The 24801-nt window shown below is 35.3% G+C and overlaps 6 protein-coding genes across 6 annotated transcripts; 4 read left to right on the top strand and 2 right to left on the bottom strand.

Moving 5' to 3' along the window:
* Window positions 1-1022: 1022 nt before the first annotated feature.
* Window positions 1023-4736, top strand: LOC18993574 (protein DETOXIFICATION 31). Its single transcript, XM_006417108.2, has 8 exons — window positions 1023-1492; window positions 1837-2378; window positions 2464-2550; window positions 2961-3017; window positions 3116-3354; window positions 4279-4397; window positions 4498-4584; window positions 4668-4736. The coding sequence occupies exons 1-8, from the start codon at window positions 1133-1135 to the stop codon at window positions 4734-4736; spliced, it is 1560 nt and encodes a 519-aa protein (XP_006417171.1). The 5' UTR covers window positions 1023-1132.
* Window positions 4737-5065: 329 nt separating this feature from the next.
* LOC112084039 (60S ribosomal protein L27a-2) lies at window positions 5066-5707 on the bottom strand. The gene is given in 4 exon segments (XM_024152306.1): window positions 5066-5095; window positions 5097-5390; window positions 5392-5517; window positions 5687-5707. Coding segments are annotated over 4 exon segments (471 nt in total).
* Window positions 5708-5760: 53 nt separating this feature from the next.
* LOC18993573 (plant intracellular Ras-group-related LRR protein 3) lies at window positions 5761-7828 on the top strand. Its single transcript, XM_006417107.2, has 3 exons — window positions 5761-6389; window positions 6843-7009; window positions 7097-7828. Exons 1-3 carry the CDS (start codon window positions 5799-5801, stop codon window positions 7725-7727), a joined length of 1389 nt encoding a protein of 462 aa, XP_006417170.1. The 5' UTR covers window positions 5761-5798; the 3' UTR covers window positions 7728-7828.
* A 4905-nt stretch (window positions 7829-12733) lies between these two features.
* LOC18993572 (ethylene-responsive transcription factor ESR1) lies at window positions 12734-13627 on the top strand. The gene has a single exon (XM_006417106.1). It carries the CDS (start codon window positions 12734-12736, stop codon window positions 13625-13627), a length of 894 nt encoding a protein of 297 aa, XP_006417169.1.
* Window positions 13628-16892: 3265 nt separating this feature from the next.
* LOC18993571 lies at window positions 16893-19346 on the top strand. Its single transcript, XM_006417105.2, has 2 exons — window positions 16893-17363; window positions 17887-19346. The coding sequence occupies exons 1-2, from the start codon at window positions 17283-17285 to the stop codon at window positions 18982-18984; spliced, it is 1179 nt and encodes a 392-aa protein (XP_006417168.1). The 5' UTR covers window positions 16893-17282; the 3' UTR covers window positions 18985-19346.
* A 1582-nt stretch (window positions 19347-20928) lies between these two features.
* Window positions 20929-24279, bottom strand: LOC18993570. The gene is made up of 14 exons (XM_006417104.2): window positions 23863-24279; window positions 23283-23386; window positions 23075-23186; window positions 22826-22975; window positions 22645-22749; window positions 22441-22524; window positions 22244-22362; window positions 22046-22147; window positions 21842-21955; window positions 21703-21759; window positions 21513-21633; window positions 21340-21414; window positions 21222-21257; window positions 20929-21086 (listed from the first exon to the last, which is right to left on the bottom strand). Exons 2-14 carry the CDS (start codon window positions 23312-23314, stop codon window positions 20973-20975), a joined length of 1221 nt encoding a protein of 406 aa, XP_006417167.1. The 5' UTR covers window positions 23315-23386; window positions 23863-24279; the 3' UTR covers window positions 20929-20972.
* Window positions 24280-24801: the final 522 nt, after the last annotated feature.

Here is a 24801-nt window from a genome sequence, read left to right as displayed (position 1 = left end):
TCCTGAGCATGAAAAACTCTTGCGTTAGAATTATTAGAATTAATCTCATCTACAAGGAACAGTTATTTGTAGTGTTAAAAATTCTAGGGACCTTCTTAAAATATTCTTTAAACATTGTTCAAAATTCAAATGCTCTTGAATGGGATTTTTTTTTTTTTTTTTTTGCGGAGTATACAATTGAAAACTAAAGTGTCTCGTTGATTGAACCTTTTCATTACCGAACACATTACCAGTAATAAATATATAAAAAAGGGAATTCACAAAGAAACCTTGCAATCTTGAATCAAGTCTTGAGTGACTGACAAGAAAAGAAAAAATTCTTGCTATCTTCCCGTTTTGCTATTGTGCTAAAACGCCATTGGAAAGTTATATGGGCCTATGCAGTTTTCATTGTGTGTTTAGTTAGTCTACTAAGTTTTCATTGGGTCTCTAATGAGCCAACTATATACTACATTAGCCAATTAGATTTATATAAGTAGATTAATCTAATTATCTTTCTTATGTTTACCATTCTCGGGATATCGAAATCTACCACATTAATTGCTATGCACGTATGCACGTAGCAAAATGGCACATGGAGTCCACGAAACAAAGATCTTAAATTCTTAATGGTCAATCAGTTCAGAAAAACAAATCAAAAAAACTTGTAGTATATATATTTCTCTAACCATATATATATATATGCATTATTATTACCGTGTTTTGCTTTTTCCAATTTGTTTTATTTTATGTTTAGGCGTTTAGCCTAGCCGTGCGATAACTTATCAATTCTTTACTCTTTGATTTGGTATGACAGTTATACAACACTGGACAGACACATAAAATCTTTACTGTGGAACACTAAGTCAAAGTATTAACTGGTGTAAAGCTGTCTGATTTAAAAAAAAAAACTTCCAAGCCTGAAGCTGTCTTTTACTCCTCTTCCAAAAACTCCTACTTACAAAGTCTACTTGTATATTAATAGACCCATAGATGATCGATAGATGCCACAATAAAAAAAAAAGAGACCCCTCAAAAGAAAAGAGGAGTTTATAGTATCTATATTTATGAATTATTGATACCTAAAGTTCAAAAGATCATCGGTCTTCTTCTTAACTCGAAGCAAGCTATCTCTCTATCTCTTTGTCGAATAATGGAGAAAGATAATGACTTCATGGATCCGTTTCTCTCGACGACGGAGGAACTTGACCCGACGACCCGGAAAGCATTGATGGATTATTTGGGAGTCGGAAGCAGAGCATCTTCGCTTGTCTCCTTCTCCTCTACCGCCGTCGATATCCCGCCGATCTCCGGCGTCGGAGACTTCATCAGAGAGTTTAGAATTGAGTCTAAGAAACTATGGAAATTAGCCGGCCCGGCCATTTTCACTTCGATGGCCCAATTCTCTCTCGGAGCTGTCACTCAAGTTTTCGCCGGACATATTAGCACCATCGCCCTCGCCGCCGTCTCCATCGAGAACTCCGTCATCGCCGGTTTCTCCTTTGGTATCATGGTATGCATGTAACTTAATCTTTTGCATATTATATTATGATAGTTTTTGTACAATTAAAGTTTGTATAATTATTATAAATAAAAATTATGTCTTAATTAAGTATAGATATGATGCTCATAATAATCTCTATATCTTTACTGCTCCAATTCACTTGAAACGAGAAAAAAAGTATGGGCTATATGATAAGTTATTTTTAACGATTTTTAAAAACAAAATTTCAAACTAATGTTAGAATCTACAGTAGCTATATAAAATTTATAATGATAAAAGTGTGACTTATGTATTAGTATTTTGTAACCAAATTCATACAATTCTTACGGCCGTTAATTTTTATCTACGGTTAGCTTGGAATGGGAAGTGCGTTGGAAACGCTATGCGGACAAGCGTTTGGAGCTGGAAAAGTATCACTGCTCGGCGTTTACTTACAACGCTCGTGGGTGATTCTAACCGCAACCGCTCTCATCCTTTCTCTACTCTATATTTTCGCTGCTCCAATCCTAACCTTCATAGGCCAAACCCCTGCAATCTCGGCCATGGCCGGGCTTTTCTCCATCTACATGATCCCACAAATCTTCGCCTACGCCATCAATTTCCCTACCGCAAAGTTTTTGCAATCGCAGAGCAAGATCATGGCCATGGCAGCAATCTCTGGCGTGGCTCTTGTGACCCACACGTTCCTCACGTGGCTAGTCATGTCTAGGTTCCAGTGGGGACTTCCCGGTTTAGCTTTCGTGCTTAACACGTCGTGGTTGTTCATCGTTGTGGCACAACTTGTGTATATTTTTAGTGGTACATGTGGGGAGGCTTGGTCTGGACTCACATGGGAGGCTTTTCACAATTTGTGGGGATTTGTCAAACTGTCTTTGGCTTCTGCTGTCATGATTTGGTGAGTTTATAGCATTTTTTTCACGGTTATTTTCTGGTCTGACCGATTAATTCATATTTTTTTTTGGGGGTTGTTGCTTCTGTAGTTTGGAGGTTTGGTATTTCATGGCACTCGTATTATTTGCTGGATATTTGAAGAATGCTGAAGTCTCCGTAGCTGCACTCTCCATATGGTATTATATTTCTGCAAATAAACACATCTCTTAAATTAAATCATTTACTCTCAACATTAATTAACGTTACATGATTTGTTATCTTTTCATTTATTTAACCCTTTAAATTATATTATAAAGATTCTCTAAATAAGAGTAGATCCCCGTGACCGAGAAACAAAAAAAAAGAGAGTAGACCCCAACGTGCGTAGTGGTCTCTTTGTTTTGTCTTTGGTAGCCACTAGAGTCAAATACTCGATTCAAATATCTCACACATTTTTTAAACTAATTTTGCTGGATTGCATAGACGTCTATTCATTACAAAATTAATAGATTCAACTGAGTGTAATAAGGAATAAGATATATTCAAAATCTCAGACTCTTCGTTACAAAACTTTATCTAATTATTGATTTATTTACCTAAAATGAAGCATGAACATTTTGGGATGGGCAGCTATGGTATCATTTGGGATAAACGCAGCAGTAAGGTAAATTCTCAAGTGCAATCCACACACGTGTGATAATTAACTTTTTCGAATATCTACACATATAGCTAATAATACGTTAATTTGTTTTGTTTTGGCAGTGTGAGAGTGTCAAATGAGCTAGGAGCTAGCCACCCAAGAACGGCCAAGTTCTCTCTAGTCGTGGCAGTGATATTATCGACAGCGATCGGGATGGTTATAGCTGCAATCCTAATCTTCTTCCGAGAAGAGTACCCTGTTTTCTTTGTAGAAGACGAAGTAGTTAGGAATGTGGTTAGAGAACTCACACCAATGCTTGCCTTCTGCATTGTCATCAACAATGTTCAACCTGTCTTATCTGGTATTTCTCATAAAAAACCACCATCATTATACAGTATAACATCTATAAATTAATACTCGATAAATTAATAATCACTCTAAATTAATAAATTTTACTGGTCCCAAGTCGGGGCAATGTAAAATTCCATCAAATTCGATACAATAAAAAGATAATAATTTTTTTGAAATCCCTATGTAAATATATGATCCCAACAAAAATATAAATTAATAATTATATATATATTTATGCAAATATATATAAATATAATATTCTAAAATATGGCTAATGTGTTTGCTTTTACTTTAAGGGTGAAATTTCATTGGATCTTATCTCTATAATTATTATATCACTAGTTTTTATTGGTGTTTTAAAATATACATTCAAAATTTATGATGATTTTTTGATGTGATAATTGATTTTTTTACCTGTAAATATTTTTTAAATGTGTTGTAGTGTTATTTTCAATTTTATCATCAATAATACAGATAATAGTTATGATTTTTTAAAAAACTTTAAACTCATGAACATGTATATTTTTACATGGACAATCCGATATGGTATTAAAAACTATTTTATTGCGATAGTTATAATTGTTAATCATAATTTACATTACGATATTTGTTAAATTTTAAAATATAACATTATTCCAATAAATTTTTTAGAAAATTATAGATAGAAAGCTGATTTTTTCTATAAATTAATAATTATTAATTTACAGATAAATTAATATCACGATAAATTAATAAAATATCATAGTCCCGACATTATTAATTTATAGAGGTTTTACTGTATTTCTAAGAACCTCAATATTTTTTTTTTTTGGGGCCTGATGATACTATGCGAGTGTACATAAACTTTAAACTAAAAACTATTTAGATATGAGTGGAAAAATGGTTTATGGAATGTGGCATAGTTATAGTTAATAAAATTCGATTATTTATGCAGGAGTGGCTGTGGGAGCGGGATGGCAAGCGGTTGTTGCGTATGTGAACATAGCTTGCTATTACTTGTTCGGAGTCCCACTTGGTCTATTATTGGGATTTAAGCTTGAATACGGAGTAATGGTAATCAAAAAATTTCAAATTATTTATCTAGCTAAAAACCTTTTTTTAATGGACAAGAAAAAGCAGAGTTTTTGATGTTATGGAAACTTATATTGATCAGGGAATCTGGTGGGGGATGATGACCGGAACATTTGTTCAATCGATAGTCCTGACATGGATGATCTGCAAAACCAATTGGGAGAAAGAGGTAAGGAATCAAAATACTAAGACTGATAGAACAAGATCTCACTTGACCGATTGTTCTAACGTTTGAGTGATATATTTTGGCAGGCTGCAATGGCGGAAGAGAGGATAAGAGAATGGGGAGGAATAGCAGAGAAAGAGACTCTTTTGAACTAATAAAAGTTTTATTCTAAGGCATGCTAAGAAGATCTGCATGCAAATCGCATTTTTGTTTCCGAACCAAAAGGAGTTTTGATTCTCTCTTCTCTAAAAAGCTTTTAACTTGTGATGTCACTTATCTATAAAACATTGAAACTTTTGAGAATTAGGGTCTTACTAAAACATTATCATTTCATATGTGGAATACGAATACAGACGTCGTTGATCCATTTGTATATCAAATCAATTGTAACAAATCAGAGAAGAATTGATGAGATGACGGCAAAAAAGGAATATTTGATTAAAAAAAAAAAGTCTAACGAGCCAAAGTAGCATTATGAGATAACCTAAGCAGTGAGAACAATAGCTTCACCAGCTTTCCTTAATCTTCTGTTCAGCTGTCTTCGACACAAGCTTAGCCTTGACGACAACAGGTTGATTCTCAGGCAAGAAACCTTTTCCCAAAACCTTAAAATACCCAAACTGAGTAACATCGATCATCGGAACATTGTCTTTGGAAGCTTTCTCCTTGATTTCCTAAGGCACCATCGACCATATCTTTTCGAGAACGACGATCGGGCAATACAATTTGTTCCTGAGCTTGTGGAAATACCTCATACCAACTTTACCGAAATATCCAGGATGTTACTTGTCAAAGAGGATACGGTGGTGAATGCATACCTCCGGGATGCTAACGGTGCTTTCCGATACGACCGTGTCCGGCGGAAACGTGTTCTCGAAGCTTTCTCGTCTTCTTCATGCTCCCTCGCAGTACGGCCCAAGAGACGAGAACGAAAACCTACCCCATTTCGAGACCTAGGATTTTTAACGCGCTAAATATTAATGGGCTTAAAACTCAGATTCTTGTTTTTGGGTCTTAAGAAAGCCCAGCTGATGAAGAGCGAAAAGAATCCGGTTCCAAATAAACCGGAACTAATTTAGCGATTATCATACAAATGTCACAATACCGAAAAACCAAACCTTGTCATCTACATACACTGTACTGTGCTTGTATAAACTACTATACTTTCTAAATCAATAGAATCAAAACTATTTTGATTCTTCAATCTTTCGTAGAGAATGGATCATGATATCGAGATTTTCCCGTTGCTCTCCTACGTCATCCACCACTCCGATCCCGCTTCTCACGCGCCACCGTCTCCGGCGATTCAGCAAGCCTTAGCGAATCGTTATCCCCTTCTCATCAATCCGCATGTCATCTCCTCGCTGATCGAATCGATTCCCAGTACCATCACGCAGACTCTTTTCGTCTTCGGCTCTCTTGGGCCTCGACCCGATCCTTTATCTGTCTCCTCTGCTCGGTCTAAGATCGCTCAGATCCGAGAGAATAATTCGCTGTCGCCGGAGGATGCGGCCAAGGAAGAGCAGATTTACGCTACGGTTGTTCGGTTGGAGGAAGTTCACGAGGGATACGAGAAGCAATTGAGGGAATTGGAGGAGGAGCTGTCTAAGGTTTATGCTTCGGCGGTTGAGTCATTGAACGGTGGCGATGAAGTGAACGAAGAGGTTCTCGCGGTGCTCAGGGAAGCAGAAGGTGGTGGCGTCGTTGAGAGGATCGATCTCTCTGATCGTCAGCTTAAGCTTCTTCCTGAAGCTTTAGGCAAATTCGTTGGTTTGGTTTCACTGAATCTCTCTCGCAACGATCTGAAGGTAATGCCCAAGAATTTGAATCTTTTTCCACATGAATAATCCTGTGTTGTTTCGTGGATACTGTTTGCTCGAACAGTATTGCTTAGTTTTGTTCGTGAGATCCCAGTTACGTTAGAGCTAGAATCTCAACGAGTTCTCTGATTCGTAGGAGTTGTGTTCTGTAAAGCAAAATCAAAGCAAGCAACTTTTGTAATTTGGAATGAGAGGATTTAGCTTATGAATCTTGGTGTTTGTGTGAAGCTTGATCGTCTTACGATCTATTAGTCACCGTAAACTATTGAGTCGACGAATTCGAAAGACTTGTAGATGGACAACTCATAGTTCTGATGATCTAAATCTTGTCTTTCAACACTTTTGATTGTTGTGAGCAATGACATGACAAGATCTTGATCGGAGCCATTTTTTTTGGTGTGGTCGTCCCTTGAAGTAACTAAAGCTGCTCTCCTTTTGCAGTTCCTACCTGATGCAATCTCAGGACTTGAGAAATTAGAGGAGCTCGATCTATCTTCAAACCTTCTTGGGTCTCTTCCCGACTCTATTGGACTATTGCTTAACTTGAGGATCTTAAATGTGACTGGGAACAAGCTAACTTCACTCCCAGAAAGCATAACGCAGTGCAGGTTTTGTTTGTGCTTATACGTTTGATCATGTGTTGTTCCGTTTTAGCTTATTACCCAATTCTGAAGAGGATGTGTTCTTGTGATTAGGTCACTAGTCGAGCTAGATGCTAGCTTCAACAACTTGACTTCTTTGCCTGCAAACATCGGATACGGATTACTCAACCTCGAAAGGCTATCAATCCAGCTGAACAAGATCCGTTTCTTCCCCAATTCGATATGCGAGATGCGTTCTCTAAGGTATCTAGATGCACACATGAACGAAATCTACGGGCTTCCCATAGCTATAGGGAGACTCACGAGCCTCGAAGTCATGAACCTGAGCAGCAATTTCAGCGATTTGACCGAACTGCCTGACACCATCTCTGATTTAGCTAACCTCAGGGAGCTAGATATCAGCAACAACCAGATCAGAGTCTTGCCCGACTCGTTTTTCAGGCTGGAGAAGCTGGAGAAACTGAACTTGGACCAGAACCCATTGGAGTTCCCTCCGCAAGAGATGGTTAACCAAAGCGCCGAAGCGGTTCGAGAGTTCATGAGGAAGAAGTGGGAAGAGATGGTCGAGGAAGAGCAAGTGAGGAGTGTGATTGAAGCAGATAAGCAACAAGGAGGAGCAACAGGTTGGCTCTCATGGGGAAGCTCCATTGTTACTAATCTTATTTCTGGAGGAGCTAATAAGCCTAATAAGCCTAAAGACTCGTTTTTGGATCAACTACTCTGAGATTTCTTTTTGTTGGCTTATTGGGCCCTTAATAATCTTTTTAGTCCCATTCTGTACTACTGCAGCACTCTACGTAACAATTTTTTATTTTTCTTTTTCACACAGTTTTTTAGGGATTTTATATTTATTTACAAAGAAGGAGATAAATCACGTGGGAAATACATTTACGGGGGAAGATTCAATAAACAATGGAGATTCACAATAACTAAATAATCTGAAATTTCCGATTTCGATATGCGTTACAAACAGAATTATTCTTATTTTATAACTAAATCATTAAATGTTCTCACTACACCAATGAGGACGTTGAATATTCTCGTTATACCAATCCATCCTAGTGTAGTTGTTCAACTATGGTGTGGTGTCTTTGGTCTTTACAAGCTGTCTACTTAAACTTTGTTTCTTACCCGGTTATTTTTTTTACAACTACATATTTGCTTACATATAACTTGAAAAATAGTAAAAGCACATGAGTAAATATTAATTTGTCCCATTGTTCCAAAGACACTTGTGGGACAAAAGCTGTTGAAGAACATCTAGTTACAGAAAAAAGGAATGATGATGGATCTTGGGACTAGGGTTTCGACATTAATACACCAATAATAATAATAATAATAAATTAAGAGTAGTAATAATAGTATTCATTTATTATCTGCCAGTTTCTTGTTTGCTAATGGTTTAATGGGCGTACATTGTCTATGCATACATATGAATCTGACCCTAAGGTTTTAGAGGTAGAGAGATTAGGAGACAATCTGATCAGAACAAAAAAAAAAAGTATTGATCTTACTCTGAGTTTGGCAGATCATTATGCTCCTCGCCTCTCTTTTTTCCTAAACTTTACTACTCTCCACTATTATTATTAGGTGTTTATTTTTTCGTATCACTACAAATTTGAATAATTACAACAATGCTTGATTTTTTATTTCGGATTTCATTGATATAGATCGGTTTCGTTGTGTAGTTCTAACACACCGTCCATCTTTGTATTCAAACTCTTTAATAAGAAAAAACAATTATTTTAATTAATTAATTATAGCAGAAACACGTGTATGATATTTATATGGTATACTCATTTAATAATAATTCATTGTCAAAAAGTAAGCTTATGATCAGCAACCACAATCAATGTGTTAGTATGTATAGATTAGGACCCATCTCTAGTGTAATTAAACTCAAACAGTAAGTTTGGTCTATCCTCTCAATAGTCTAAGCATAAAGTGCCACTACTGCTCAATCACAATGATAACACTAATTGACAAAAGGTGGAAAGGAAAAGTGATTAAGTTACTTCTCAGACGTTACATGATCGATTAGAGGTTTGCTTAAAACTGAACCTCCGAGTAGTTTAAAATATTAATCCTATATGTAGACGTTTTGTAACAAATCTAAAGTATTTAAATTTCTAAACCGCCTATTAGAAAAATAATGTCGAATCCGAATTGGTACCAATGTGTAATGTGTTGTCTTTAATGTGTTGTCTAATGTATTGTCTTTAATCTGAAATCACTCGAATATAAAATCGAAATCCCATAAATTATTATTATTATTATTAATATTATTATTTTTAAATCCCATAAATTATAATTTAGTTATATGGAAAAAACTCAATTTACTATCATCACACATGGTCAATGGTGGTCGATTTTCTGTATTTTTTATAACCAATGTAAATACCTTAGACATCATAGTTCTTGTTTTCTACCGGAACTAGTTTTTAGCTGGTATATTGATTAATCTAATATTTGGTTAAGATTTGGCAAACTATATACTCCATTCGTTTCATAAAGAGTGCTGATATTCTTTTTTGTTTTAAAAAGAATGTCGTTTTAAAATTTTAATGTAATTTTTAACATAAAATACCATTTTAAACCTCAATAAATTCAGAAAATTAATTATAAATATAATTTCAAAAATTATTTTTTATAAATTAATAAAGATATAAAAGACCTTTTATTTTATTTCTTAATTTGTGTGAAAAATGTCAGAATTATATTCTTCGTAAAACTATTTATGATTAGTTTAAAAGATTTGTCAAACTATCATTTATCAATTTTTTTTATGATTACTTTCTTATCTTTATATTGCGAACTAGATAGAATTACTCAGCGTGTAGATGCATTTATTGATGTTTGGCTTTATTTTTACGAGCTGATATAGAAAAATAAACATAAAAATCTAGATAGTCAAATCAGCGAGTAATAATTATGTAACGCATGGGTGCGGAGGGTCCACATCATAGGGGGCAAAATGATGGAGAATGATCTTTTTCTGATGTCCCAAAAGGTCACTCACTTTTAACGGGATTTGTTTTTTTTTTTTCTATTCGTCTCACATTTTCTTAACTCGAAAAAATATAGGTATATAAAGGATTTAAGGGCTCATTGTCTTTTTCTTTAAATGTGGAAGGCTGATTTCTCTTTGTTCTTGGAAGAATAAAAAATAGGTTGAAGAAGTAAAGTCCTTTTTTCAAGGATAAAAATTGATTGATTGAATTTGGAGTTTTGGTATTTCACACTCTCTTTCTTTGTCGTCACAAAATCTCCTTTTGTCGACCCACACCATTTACTCCTCCTTTCAAAGTCTATCAAATCACATTTTGATTGGTTACACTATACTCTTGTCGTTTATACCAAAAAAAATACGTTAATGGAACATTTAAAAATCCAACACTTCCAACAAGAAATATATTATGGTATGCCGTGCGGTGTAAATAGGATAGAGGTTTTATAGACGTGTACTGATTTGTATCAGTTACATTTCGGTTAATTAATGAAAATTCAAACAAGATAAATCATTTAAAAATGTTATTTAAGAAAATAAATTAGTTAGAAATTTAGATTGTTTGGTTAAATGAAAGAATTATATAGTATATACTAATATCCTTTTTGGTAAAATGCTAAATCTTTAAATGAATTTTGATTCTTGACTTATTTTTTAGTGTGTTTGGTTGGGCTATATTCCTTTCAAGTTTTTGTTCGGTTATGAGATAGGTAGATTAATCACCGTTTGATTATAAGCAATTGATTTAGCTAAAATTCCCTTTAAACAACTAGGAAAGGTTTAATTCACATCTGACATGTCAACTCATAAGCCAAACTTAAGTATTTTGAAGTTAATACTTTGTAGGAAATGGAAAATAGGTCATATACATATACATCAAACGAAAATAACTCGGAACACGAGCCAATGGAGTATAACTCGTTTCGTAACATTGGAAATCACAAAAGACATTTTTGTAGGAGTGAGCTGGAAATCCAGTCATTTGTTCCCCAATATTTGAAAAATTTCTCAGTAATCATTTTTGCAATTCCAAATAACTTCCTTTATGGTCTCGACTTACCATATTGAAATAATTGAACAGTTATTATTATATTTATTAATCCAAACTACCACAGACACAATTTTATGTCATGCTTGCATGGATATTGTAAAGTTCTCATTCATATTTGAATATCTATATATATATATATATATTAATACTTGACTATAGATGCATTTTTTAAAGGAAAAAAATAGAATTTTTGTACATCCTTTTTGAGTTAAATATTTCCAAAAACAACATATTAATAATTTAATACTATCGCATATTAATTAACGTTTTTGTGAATGCTAAACGCATTTCGAGATTAAAATAAACACTATCTCTAAAATTGAAACCCCAAGAGATGCAATGATATATGAGACGGTTCTGTTCACTGTTCACATCACGATGGTTATTTATATTTATGTTGATTGCCACATTTTCCGCAATTGCCACATTTTCCGTAAACACAGACGCAGCAACTACGACGCTATTTCAAAACTTGATAAAACAACGGCTAAAGCTTATCTGTATATAATTAATATTATTTTTACATCAAAAATTGTAGGTATATATATACTTTTAATTTTGCATGGTTCTGTATAATGTAACGTGAGCTATATATATCAGGACAGAAGCAATAAATAAAAAGCAAGCTTCTGATTCATGAGATATATCTGCCTCATACATCCGTTTAGACAAACCTGAAAAGTCCTATTCGTACAATAATACATATACGTGTCAGATTTACACTGTAGTGTTGCTACATTTGCTACGCATATCTTTGGTTCCATACTTTTTCTCAACTTCCAAAATCATTAATTTTGTTCTCGATATTGTCGATTTTCAATGCTAAAGTATACGGTACTATAATGAACATGAGGGTTGCCGTACAAAACAATTTTAAAGGATACATAAGAATCATTTAAGTATATCTATAAAACATTAAACAAAAACAAACTCCTACTTTTTGACAACTGTTTTTTAATTGGTAGTCTTAATTAAATAACGGGTTTACCGTTTACATATGTACTAATCATATAAAAGTAACGTAAATGTGTTTAGCATGTGTGAAAACGTTAATGGTCTGTTGAAAACATTTCAATCTTTTTGTTTTTTAATCTGTCCATTTGCTTCACCTAACAAAATCAATAACGGGAAATGAAAATACAACATTGTCTAGACAAAAACTTCAAAACGTCTTCCTCATTTTCCCTTTTTTTTTCTTTTTCTTATCTCTAATAGTATATGAAAGAGATAGAAAACATAAGTAATTTAAGAATGTGTTAAAACATTTTTTAACATGTTTTAAACATATAGTTTTTAAAATTAAACTGTAAAAAAATTAATTCTTAAAAGTAATTATCGTTTACATAACAATGTGTAAAACGTTTCTGAAGATTAAAATGATTACAACAAATAAAAGAAGCATTATCATATCAGTACGTAATTAATCAGATCGATCTTAAGTTCGACTGTATAATTTTCTTCTGTGTGCAATTCATTGATGATGCCATTATATACTCTTTACAAAAACTAAACAATTTCATGTGCCTATAAATAGATAGAAGAAGCTCCATCTTTGTCAAAGTACCAACAACTTTCCAGCAACAACAACACCAAAAGAGTACCAAATAAATCTTCATCTCTCTTTACTTTTTTTGTTTTCCTTCAAAACACAAAACCCTAAAACCAGAAAAAAATGGAAGAAGCCCTAAGAAAGTTCAACTCACCCATACCCGATTACGAACCCGACCCGATTCATTTCAAGCGAAACTTCACCAAAGCCAAAGCTTCACCGGTTAACCGCAGATCATCTTCAAAGGAGATAACTGTCACCGTCCCCGGAGATGGATGCACCAAGACGAGGTACCGCGGCGTTCGGCGGAGGCCGTGGGGACGATATGCGGCGGAGATACGTGATCCGACGTCGAAGGAGAGACGGTGGCTCGGAACATTCGACACGGCGGAGGAAGCTGCTTGTGCTTACGACGTCGCAGCTCGTACCTTTCGTGGATCTAAGGCTCGTACTAATTTCACTTATCCGACGGCTAATGCAGTTCCTGTTCCTGAGCCTAGATTCTCTTTTTTCTCCAAAAAATATCAACCGTCCGTTCGTTGTCCGATTCCGTTGGATCATTCTACTCATGAGTTTTTCGGTACACCGACACTGCAGAGGAGTAATAAAGAGCCTCTCTTCTTACGCGACGCATCGTGCTCCTCTTCTAAAACGTCGCCGTTTAACTCTTTCAACGGTTCGTCTTCTTCTTACTCTCAACCTAAAACGGCTCACGTTTCGTCTTCCCCTGAAGAAAACTACTCGGAGACTGGTCTCTTGCAAGAGGTTGTTCAAGAGTTCTTGAAGAAAAACCCTAACCGTCCTCCGCCGCCGCCGCCAACTCCTCCGCAGTCTCCACCATCATACTCGGGTGATTTCTCTGCTCTCTCCGTTGTCCCCTACAATTCTGGTTACTTCGACGGCGTGAGCGCTGCCGCTGACGGTGGTTTTACGTACGGATCAGGCGAGTGGGGGTATCAGGACATGTTGATGTACGGCACTCAGTTGGGATGTACTTGTCGAAAATCGTGGGGCTAGGCTTGATACTCATCATGCATGATTATGTTTTGGGTTTATTCTATAATTTCTATAGTTTATAATTTTGCACTTTTATTTGTTATGTTTGGATATTAACTAAAGAGTACTTCTTATGTTAAACTAGCTAAGATGTGATAATGTTTCGAACTGAAGTTTAGGTTCAGGGTTTTAATGTATTTCCGTAGCTTTTTGTAAGGTTTATTATATCTATGTTCTTCTAATATTTCTGTTTTATATATTCTTTTGGTCTTCGTGTGTGCAATGACGTTTTTTTAAAACTTATGGAACAATCTATACAGTTATTTAGATTACATGTTTTTGTAAATCTGATTAAGACTGAATTTTCAGAGATCAATTTTTAAAATAAATTGGCCATGTTTTTTCGAATACATTGCAGATAAGATGTTTTCATACTTTATCAAACAAAAAAATGTTTCATACAATCCTGTTAAAACTGCTAATTAAATACTCCCTCTGTTCAGAATTATTTGATGTTTTATGAGGTTTTTTTTTTAGAATTATTTGATGTTTTCACTTTTCAATGTAAAATTTAATGAATTTTTATTGTTTTTGACTTTTTATATTCTGCAAATTGTTTTTTTATTGGCTGAATAATATTTAAATGAATTATAGATAATTTTTTTTAGTGTAGAAAAAATAAATATTAAATGCATCCTTAATCTGTGTGCAAAAACCTTAAACATCAACTAATTCTGAACAGAGGGAGAGTATGTAATAACAAAAACACTAAATGTATACTATACAGCTCGAAAATTACTTCCTCCTTTTCCCCTCTTTTTTTTTTATCTAAAAAAATAATAGAATAAAAAATTTTCATTTGTTTAGCAAAGATTAAAAGCGAATCTGCAGATGAAAATTGATATCTTTACATTATTTTTTCTGAAAAATAAGTTTTATTCGTACAAAAGGCAGAGTTTGTCTCTGTCTTAATACCTTTTCGTGTGCCCTCATTCTATCATCAAAGAAAAAGCGAAAAGTACGATAAAGGACCTTTTCTTTCCTTTTCTTTTTGGAGTTGTGCTTAACTGCTTTATGTGTGTGTTTCAACTCATGCGTTAATCGGTCAATGTAACATGTATGTATAGATTCTTATATATATGTGTGTGTAATGTGTGAATGAAATTTCAATCCACAACGGTTTCATATTGTTTGTATTTTTAATGGAAATTTAAAATTAATGCAAGTGTAAAACAAAAGCAATCTTGATAAACACGTATTTAAAAAAAAAAAATACAATACAACTAAAAATATTTGATACACTACGAAAAAGTTGTGTTACATAAATAAAATAATATTACTTTAAATTACTGAATAATAATAATACACAATAATTTTTATTTATTTTCATTTTTATTACTGCTATTTGTCGAGATATCTAAACTAGTCACGTTTAACCTTGTACGTTCTACATCAGTTAAACTAGGTATGGCAATTGCAACGCAGTGAAACATTAAACTACAATTGCTCAACTGATCTCTCTTGTAAACTCAAAGCTCAACGAGAATTAGCAAATCTTCTCTGCACAACAATCGAAGGAGAAATAGACGCCAAAGTAAGGCCCATTTTATGCCAAACTGTAGGCCCATACCGAGCTTCACTTTTGAAAAGTGGCATTCTTCGTCTCCCAAACCCGGGATGGTCTATTTACTTGAATCGCTTGTTAAACTTTCTCCTAACTCAACGCACATTCGTATTCAAAAGGTCCCTTTATTATATAAGTCGGCTAATTGCTGTGAAGTATATCATTATTCACTTCTTAGTATAGTTTTGTTAAACATCTAGTTGAAGTTACGCTGTTCCTTTTAATTGGATATATCAATTATCAATTCATAATTTTTTTTGATGATTAAAATATGCTTACCTTGTTTTTACTTTTTAATTCACATTTTATCGCTATGAATATACTTTTTGTGAATGGAGTGGTGGTGAGATAGAAGTTTTTTGCACCACTCAGTGATCAAGTGGGCTAGAGATGTCCCAGCCAATGAAAACCTACAAGTTTATTAGTGGGAGACTTGGAAATGTCTTTAGTCAACGCCGACTAATCAAACATAGCGAAACACGTTAACGTATGCAATGGAACTTTATATTCTTATCATGCGTCGCTGTTTTCTGTATCTGATAAATTAAGATCATAAAAATGTTCGAAATTAAATCAAATTGCAAAACGTGTAATATCTTTGTTTTTTTCTCGAAAAGCCTCCGTTTCGTTTTCATGTACTCATACTCATATGTCCACTCATTCTCATAGTTTTGATCAGATATTAGAAATCGAGATCATTTTATTACTCGGTGATATTGTACAGTTTAGCAATCAGAATTGTACGAGTTCCGCTTCATGTTAGTTGAATCCATATTTACATGACAATTGAAAATACTAATTAACCTCCCTAGGCAAAAAATAAAAAATAAACTAACTTCATTATTTACTATTAACTTTTTAGAAATCAGTTTTTTTAGTAAGATTTGAGAACGTGTAGTAAATGATTGTAAACAGAGAAAGGAACTTGTATACTCAATTCACATCTCAAGAGTGGAAAATTTCGTCTGACTAAAACACATTTCCTTTTTTTTTTTTTCTTCTCCAAGTGACAGTTTGTTTATAGACGAGATTTACATTAGAAAGTCAAAATTATTTCTCAATCATAAGTAAACGGCCTTATAATTTTCTAAGTCAATGTATCGCCGACCGATCCAACACAAGTCACGATGATCCACTGGCTTTATTAAAGATTTACAATCATTGAATCATATTCTTCCATTAAACTTAATAAATTTCTCAAGGATTGTTGTTACGCATGAAATGATACTGCATCCAATGACTTTTAAATTGAAAAATTATACCGAAACCGTAAAATGTTCTTTAAGAAAAACAAAATAAAAAATTAAGATTATTTCCACTGACCTTTGAAGGATGCTCTAATGGGCCACGATTAAAACTAGCCCAAATTAGAAAGCCCGATACAGATATTAAAGGAGATATTTCAGAGCGCCACGTGTGTGAACCTTACACTTGAAGTCATTTACACGACATAGGCGTTGAGTCAGGTCGAGAGACTCGTGGTGGGGCCCGAGTAAACCGTTATGCTGCTAGCTTAATGACAAAACCATCCCCAGACAGCGTCTCAACTGTCAATTTATAAAAGGGTATTTTCGTAAATTCAGGAATATGCAGAGAATTTGATGATTATTCTCCATTTATTTAAAATTGTGTTTTTGCCCCTTCTCTTTCTTAATCGCGTAGTGCCACCCATTTCCAGAGAGGACACAGCCTTTTTCATCCCCTTCTCTCTACTCATTCGCGATTTTAAATCAATTTATTTCTTTATTTTTTCTGTTCTGATTCAAATTTCTGATAGTTTTGTTTCTCTCTGATACAAGTGATTTAAGGGTTTTGGTTCCCTCGTGAATTTCTTGATTTAGCTTTTTTGGGAAATTTCTGGTTTTGCTAACTGTCTTCGAGCTGAGATTGAGAGTGATTGGAACTGTTCCGGAGAGCAGTACGTCGAGTGATTTCGTCGGAGATCGTCGGAGGAAGTTTTTTTGGGCTTATCGTCGCCAAAGAGGCGATTTTTGAATAGAAACGGTGGTTGGCATTTTGGTAAGAATTTGGTTATCGGTGGATCTGATTGGGATGTGGTGGATGATGGGAGAAGCTGGTGGACATTACTGTTCTAAGAAGACTGATGATATCTGTGGAGGCGTTTGTAGTCAGGTTTGATCTCCAATCTCCGATCTGCATCTCCTTGTTTTTTTTCGAAATTTTGAAGATTTGTGTGTTGTTCTGCTCCTGAGAAACGGAGAAACCACATTGATGTGGAGAAACGAGATCTTACTTCCCTTCTTCGGAAATTGCAAATTTTTTATTCGAATTTGAAGTTTTGAGATCTATATAAGTCGACCCATCTATTTGATTTTACGCATGGACTTGCATTTGTTGTCGCATCACTGTTAAGCAATTCTTAGTGAGTAGTTAGTTCCCTAATTCTGTAGCTTTCGTCTCTCTCTCTTTTTGTTTTTAGTAATTGAGAAATTTACTTGGATCTGAGTTTAGATTGATGGTTGTTCTTGAGTATATTTTTTGGGATCAATTAGAGATTATACATCATTTCAATTCATATTTAAGAATGTTTTTGATTGCTCATTCAAATACTGCAAATCGTCTATTATCAGTCTCCCTGCACCTATTAAGTTATGGTATCTCATGTTTAACATATTGTTGATTCTCTATGTTGCAGGAAACTGGTAGATACTTCAGCTTTTCTAGACTTTGTTGTGCTCTTCGTGGTGTGGATATGAAGACATATATCTTCCTATTAGTGATTGTTCCGACATGTGTGCTCGCTGGTTATGTCCACGGTCAGAAGATTTCTTACTTTCTCCGGCCACTATGGGAATCACCACCTAAACCTTTTCATGACATTCCTCATTACTACCACGAGAACGCTTCAATGGAGACTCTTTGTAAACTCCATGGATGGGGCGTGCGAGAATACCCTAGGCGAGTTTATGATGCGGTTTTGTTCAGTAACGAGCTTGACATTCTCGCGGTTCGTTGGAGAGAATTGTATCCTTACATCACTCAGTTTGTCCTCTTGGAATCAAACTCGACCTTCACCGGTTTGCCAAAGCCACTTGTCTTTGCTGCGCACCGAGACGAGTTCAAGTTTATCGAGCCACGCCTGACTTATGGTACTCTTGGTGGAAGATTTGTCAAAGGGCAGAATCCGTTTTACGAAGAGGCGTATCAGCGAGTAGCTTTGGATCAGCTTCTGAGAATCGCCGGGATCACTGATGATGACTTGTTGCTAATGTCTGACGTCGATGAGATTCCGAGTAGACACACCATAAACCTTTTGAGATGGTGCGATGAGATCCCTCGGATACTTCACCTGCGGCTCAAGAACTATCTTTACTCGTTCGAGTTTCTTGTTGATAACAAGAGCTGGAGAGCTTCCGTTCATAGATATGAGACAGGTAAAACACGGTATGCTCATTATCGCCAGTCTGATGAAATCTTGGCAGATGCAGGATGGCATTGTAGCTTTTGCTTTCGACGGATCAGCGAGTTTATATTCAAGATGAAAGCTTATAGCCATAATGATAGAGTGAGGTTTAGTCATTTCTTGAATCCTAAAAGAGTTCAAAGAGTTATATGCAAAGGAGCTGATCTTTTCGATATGCTCCCTGAAGAGTATACTTTCAAGGACATAATAGGGAAAATGGGTCCAATCCCTCACTCTTTCTCAGCTGTTCATCTTCCTTCGTATCTACTGGAAAACGCGGATAAGTACAGATTCCTCTTGCCAGGGAATTGCATAAGAGAAAGCGAATGATCGACCGAATCTTCACCAAGATCTTGTATGTCTTACTTGTCATTCATCTAAAGACCTACATTGAGAGGAAGCAAAGTTTGGCTTGAACTGAATCCTCCTCAGGACTGATATATGGCGTACAGCTACGTGATAAGCGTGAGATGAAGGGGATCCAAGTCGAAGAACTTGTGCTGCGTTTTAGAGAATCTTCAAGCTCATCAGGATATTTGTTTGATTGATTTTTGTATTAGTACAAGTACACGGCTACAGAACTAATCTTCGAATCATCTAGTATGTCATTAAGATGTGAGACGTGTGCTATGACTTCAAAAGTGCTTTTTTTCTTTCTCTTACACAAATTTATAGTCGAATAAATCTTCACTGTATTGAATAAAAGATCTCATGATATATTCATAAACGAAAAGAAATTATTAACTACCTAGTTGTAGTAAAAGTTTAATCGTTATAATGAATCTTGTGGTTACCAAAAAACCAAATACAGAAAAACCAAAAGAAGAGCACACGTCAACTTCTTCTTGTGGATTCTCCTCCTCCACGATGTGTTCACTTCGCACATCTATTCTTGTATCAGATTTGCGTCTTCAAGAATTGTGTTCACTTCGCACATCTATTCTTGTATCAGATTTGCATCTTTCTCTTAATCTCTTATTATTCCTTCAAAAATGGTGTCATGTGCAGGGACACATAAATTATTTTTATTGGTTGTTTGTGCACAATTTTTGAAAATGATTTTGTTTAGTTGAAAACAAAAATTTAGATCTTTTAACATATAATTTTTTTATAAAAAAGTTAATTATATATTAATTAAAAATAACTAAAACGAAAAAATTAAATTAATTATAATAATTGGAGAAGCACTCTCCTATCGTAGTCATCAACATTATATACTAACGATGAATTTCATCCTACATTTTCATCACCACCATCAACCTCATAACCTTATTGGATGATGAGAATGATGATGATAATGATTTTCACACTGCACTGTCATCAACACCATCTAACTCATCCGATAAAAATGATATAGGATCTGACTTCTCCAAGAGAGACTCATCGGATTCCAAGAAAACAACACGTCATGCACTTAGTGAATTAGTACACTCATTACCGATGATGTTATATCTCAAGTCCAAAAAAAAATAATGATTTGTAAGTTTCGGTTCTTTCTCTACGCATTTTGTTTCGTTTCAACTTAACTAATTTTTATTGTTTCAATTAGGTGTGTTATATTATATGTTTGGAGGAGTACAAAGACGGAGTCATCCTAAAGAAGCTTCCACAACACATGCCTTAATAAATGGCTTACGAACTATAACAGACTTTGCCCCTTCTGCCGTGGTGACATCAGCGATATACCATCTCCTATACCTGAGCAGCAGAGACAAGAAACTGATATAGAAGATGAAGATGTTGATGAAGCAGAACCTATAGATTAGGGCTCTGAGGCTGATAGTGAGCGGTGAGCCTGATCTCTACTAGTTCTTCAAAAAATCATCGAATTTCTGGACTATCATGGATCAAGGTACAGAGTCTCTCTAACAGAGATCATAGTGAACTACATAAAAAGAATTGTGCTACACTTTTTCTAACAAAAAGACACAAAAAGCCACAAAACATTTTCTTCCCTGGTAGGCTACGTGAGTGATGTGATTTATTGTTGATGTCTTGTTCTATAGACTATAGTATCCTGAAAAGCATTTGGTTGTTATCTTGTTTGTTGAATATGTCGTCTACTCTTTGCATATTGGATTTGATTTTGAAGACACGAGTTAGCAACAGTCAAGATACAAAAGAACAAAGAATAATCTCTTATTGTTCTTTCAAAAATTGTGTCCTGTGTATATAGTTGCTTAATCATCATATGAACATTACAAGTTTGACTTTGCTTAATCATGTATGAACAGTCAAAAACATTAATGAACTTTTACTATAGTCTTTTTTTTGATTACAGCCCTCTCTTGTCTCTCTGTTTTGTTTAGTTTCTTCTGCTAATGAACCGTAGAGTTTGAAGACGCGGCTGCGATTTCCTCGAGATACTTCTTCTCGGAACTCGCCATTCGGCTTTGGAACATCGTCCATTCCCGTTTACATCTGTCTCTCACCTTTGCAACAAAACCATATATCGTATCACTTAGTTATCAAGAAACCACAAAATTCTCTGTATGTTCTAACTTATGAATAGAAGCAGTTAATGGGAGAAAAACGGATAAGGGTTTAGGGTTTTTCAAAGTTCTTACCCCTTGCCAACCTGCTTTACCGTCTTGTGCCTCTCCCTGAAAAAAGGGAAAACCGAAAAGTTAACAAAGATATGAACAAAAGAGGAAACTTGACCTTGATAAGGTATTTATCAAGAACCTGGCTGCCTAAAGAAGGAATAGTTTGATGAATGATCCATTGAGAATCCACAACTCCTATCTTCTCATGTGCAGGCTGTTTGTATTTATGTTATGAAACTTTAGTAACTAATGTCGAGACCAAACACATGTTTGATGCTTTAAGAACAGAGCTTGTGTAGGAAAATGATTAACCTCGACACATTTACGGAGCGCAAAATCAAGACCCCAACCGTGAACCAAATCATTCTGAAGCATATGCCACACGCAACGCCACGCATCCCTTGAGAATACTGGAGCCATAATCTCTATAAACCTGTAGATATATCACATGGAATCAGAGTATTGTATAGACCAAAGTTAAATGAACATTGAGATTACTTACGCTGCACAGGGAGGCAAGTGAGGGTCGTTGCATCGTCCCGGTTTCTCCTTGGCTTCTCTGGTCATTAGATTATGCAGAAAAAATGATTAGTCAAAAGCTTTCGCGTTTCTAAGGTTTTGGAACTTATAAAGTTACTTACTTGTGAACTTCTCCCTTGGTTCTTCTCTTTGTTATCTCCCATGTGATCTTTTTTTTAGACTCCACAGCAGGCTGCGATATCTCTAGACCGTGTTTCTTTATAAGCCTGATGTACCTGCAGAAGATAGAGAAGCACAGATTCACATTTTCTGGATTAGAATTCGTGCGGCCATTAAAAACCTTTCGACATTGAAAGAAGACGCACTCTTCTACACTGAAGTTTTCAAGGCCGAGGTCTTCATCCCAGATGAATATGTAGTCATACGGCGCCACGATGTCAGGATGCAGAAACCTTTTAGCATACCACCTTGTGATGAAATCAAAACCATGGAGATTCAATGGTTAAAGAAGCTAGCCTCAGGAAGATTTGGAGTAGCTAGAGCAAAGAATTTATTATGATTACCATTTGGTTTGCTTTGGCACGCTAACATGTATTGCGCGCTTGGACCATTCATATTCGTCCCATTCGGTGGTTCGTCCATCGTAATGAAACAGAACAATGCTGAAGTTTTCTTCTGAAAACTGCGGAGAAAAAAAAGAAGAAGAAAAGACTCTTTAAGCATTTTTCAGAAAGAAAGGAGTGCCAGCATCAGATTTTACCTTCTTGACACAAGCATCAACGTTTACTTTCTGACCAAGACCGACAGTAAAAGCAATGAGATACTTTGGCTTCACAGGCAAATCCTAAAGAAGCAAGACAAAGCCGTGATCAGACAATTTAATGCTGTTGGAAAGACAAGATCTTTATACGATAGAAGAAAGATTCCTATGAGGAGACACTAAAATGGTCAAACATTATATTACCTCCTCAGGTAATCCCCAAAGTCTGCGCAAGTAATAATCTGATTCAGCAGCAATGATACCAGGAGTCAACATCTCTGCACCTCGGGGATTCGATGGAACCCAAATCTGCAGAATCCTCATCAATATTAGTTTGCAAGATCTTGTCATTTACCACTAAAAGAGCAAAGAGAAGAGTTTTTGCCTTCCAATGCGGTGCATCACTCGAATTAGCCCCATGTAAAGGACTCCTAGATGACCATGTGTTCAAAAGCGTTTCACTAGATGTTTCCGGTGTCTCATCTTCTACGTAAGCAATATCAACAGAAGGAAGAATGCTAGATGGGAAATTCATCTGGAATAGTTTCAAGTTGGGAACATGAAACACATTAAACATAAAAGTATTGAAAGAAAAAGTGTACACAAAGCTAAAGATATAGGCAGGCTAGCTCACTTTTGTTAGTGACAATGTAGGGAAAGATATCCCCAAGAAGAAACCGAGAATTATTCCTACGAATGTTGCTATAAGGAGTTTCATTCCATCATTCAGCTTTTTACCATTCGAACTGAAAAATAAAGGAAGTAACAGACAAATCCATTCATATTGTAATCAACTTAAAACAAGTATCTAGCAATGAGCTAAAAGTTTTTGTGAATCTAACCAGCGATTCGTGTTGTCTGTTCGGTTAGCCATGTCCTGATTACGGTTAAGGTCACCAGGAACAATATCACTCAATGGAAACCTCAGTCTCCGGAAATTTGTTATCTGCATCACATCACAATGAGATTAGACAAGAATAAAAATGTGAACTTTAGATTCAGATCTAGTCCACAGGTAGAGATTTACAAGTCAGCGGGTAGAGTCAACCAAACAGAAGAGTTGGAATAAAAAAAAACAACACTTGTGAGATGGTAATATTAAGCATGAAGCTAAAAAAGAGCAGACATAATCACATAACCCCAAAATGGCAAAGTTGAGAAAACTCTGTAATATTTACTACATGAATCCTGATTTAGACACAAACATAGTTTAAAGGTCCCAAGAAACAACATGAGTTTAGTACAGTAAGTGCGACTGTTTTTGCAAGGCAAGCATGTGTTAGCAAATTGAAATCTGTTAATGAACGATTAAAACCCAGGATCCAAAAGATAGCAAAATTATAGGAACAAAAAAACAGATCCAATTCGGATATATAGTTATCATGAATTAGACATACTTTAATAGAAAACGTAGCTACTTACTGGCAAGAGAGCAAAATCAGAAACTTGAAGCTATTTGAAGGAAGAGGAGAAATCTAAAGACGATGAATCAGATATGGACAGAAAAAGGGGTGAAAGATCTCTCTCCCACTCTCTGCATAGAGGAGGGTAACAGAAGTACAAAGACTACGTTACTCTTTTTCGAGACGATGAATAAATGAGACGAAAGAGAAAGCAACGGAAGATTTTTAGTCGGAGAAAAAATTCCAGTAACGGAGCAAGATCGTAGGAGAACGTTAAACGATGTAACTGATTGCAAACAATAGAATCAATAAGACCTAGGATAGTGAAACGAATTAAATCTCAAAAAAAAAAAAAAAAAATCGTCTTTGAAAATTTCTGAAGAACTTGACTGAGAATTTTTTAGCCTGGCGGGTTAATGAGTGGAGAGATTAAAAATTAAATAAGTGAAAAAAAAGAGAGGATTAATAAAAGAAGATAGCTTTGGATTGAAAAAGAGAGAAGGAACAGCGAAGTGTGTTTCTGAATTGATCCCATGTGAATATGTGATGCGACTTACGGGGAATACAGGTCAAGAAAGAGTTGACTTTTATGAGTTGGCTTGTGAAGAACACATACGTACCCCCTTGACTCTCTGGAAGTCGGTGGATCTTCCACGTGGTGAGTACTTACTTATTGGGCCAAAGGAATCAAAATAAGATTGCGCTTATTGGGTTCATGATCCAAATATGTAAATAAGATTTCGCCGTTGAATGGCACATTATTGCTTTTTCAAGAAACACATTTTGGCTACATTAACGAATGTTCCTCCTTAGGAGGTTCCAAACTAAAGGCATGGTAGGAAAATACAGCAATGTCTTTAGGTTTCAAGTGTTCTTTCTATGCGCAACGAATCCAAAAATGTTATATCCCAATTCCACCAAAAAATGAAAGGTACAAACTTGAATCACTATTTTGCGA

This window comes from Eutrema salsugineum, unplaced genomic scaffold (genome assembly GCF_000478725.1).
Source record: "Eutrema salsugineum unplaced genomic scaffold, Eutsalg1_0 scaffold_5, whole genome shotgun sequence".
Taxonomy (NCBI): domain Eukaryota; kingdom Viridiplantae; phylum Streptophyta; class Magnoliopsida; order Brassicales; family Brassicaceae; genus Eutrema; species Eutrema salsugineum.
The sequence above is the reverse complement of the archived record's forward strand: the minus strand, read 5'-3'. Positions and strand labels throughout refer to the sequence as shown.

Coding starts and splice junctions, on each gene's coding strand:
- LOC18993574 (XM_006417108.2), top strand. CDS start 1,133: ATGGAGAAAGATAATGACTTCATGGATCCGTTTCTCTCGACGACGGAG. Junction 2,551..2,960: donor GTAGCTGCACTCTCCATATG/GTATTATATTTC, acceptor CCTAAAATGAAG/CATGAACATTTTGGGATGGG. Junction 3,018..3,115: donor GGGATAAACGCAGCAGTAAG/GTAAATTCTCAA, acceptor TTGTTTTGGCAG/TGTGAGAGTGTCAAATGAGC.
- LOC18993572 (XM_006417106.1), top strand. CDS start 12,734: ATGGAAGAAGCCCTAAGAAAGTTCAACTCACCCATACCCGATTACGAA.
- LOC18993571 (XM_006417105.2), top strand. CDS start 17,283: ATGTGGTGGATGATGGGAGAAGCTGGTGGACATTACTGTTCTAAGAAG. Junction 17,364..17,886: donor GTGGAGGCGTTTGTAGTCAG/GTTTGATCTCCA, acceptor TCTATGTTGCAG/GAAACTGGTAGATACTTCAG.
- LOC18993573 (XM_006417107.2), top strand. CDS start 5,799: ATGGATCATGATATCGAGATTTTCCCGTTGCTCTCCTACGTCATCCAC. Junction 6,390..6,842: donor TCTCTCGCAACGATCTGAAG/GTAATGCCCAAG, acceptor CTCCTTTTGCAG/TTCCTACCTGATGCAATCTC. Junction 7,010..7,096: donor GAAAGCATAACGCAGTGCAG/GTTTTGTTTGTG, acceptor TCTTGTGATTAG/GTCACTAGTCGAGCTAGATG.
- LOC18993570 (XM_006417104.2), bottom strand. CDS start 23,314: ATGGCTAACCGAACAGACAACACGAATCGCTG. Junction 22,976..23,074: donor CTACATTGTCACTAACAAAA/GTGAGCTAGCCT, acceptor AAACTATTCCAG/ATGAATTTCCCATCTAGCAT. Junction 22,525..22,644: donor TTTGGGGATTACCTGAGGAG/GTAATATAATGT, acceptor TTGCTTCTTTAG/GATTTGCCTGTGAAGCCAAA.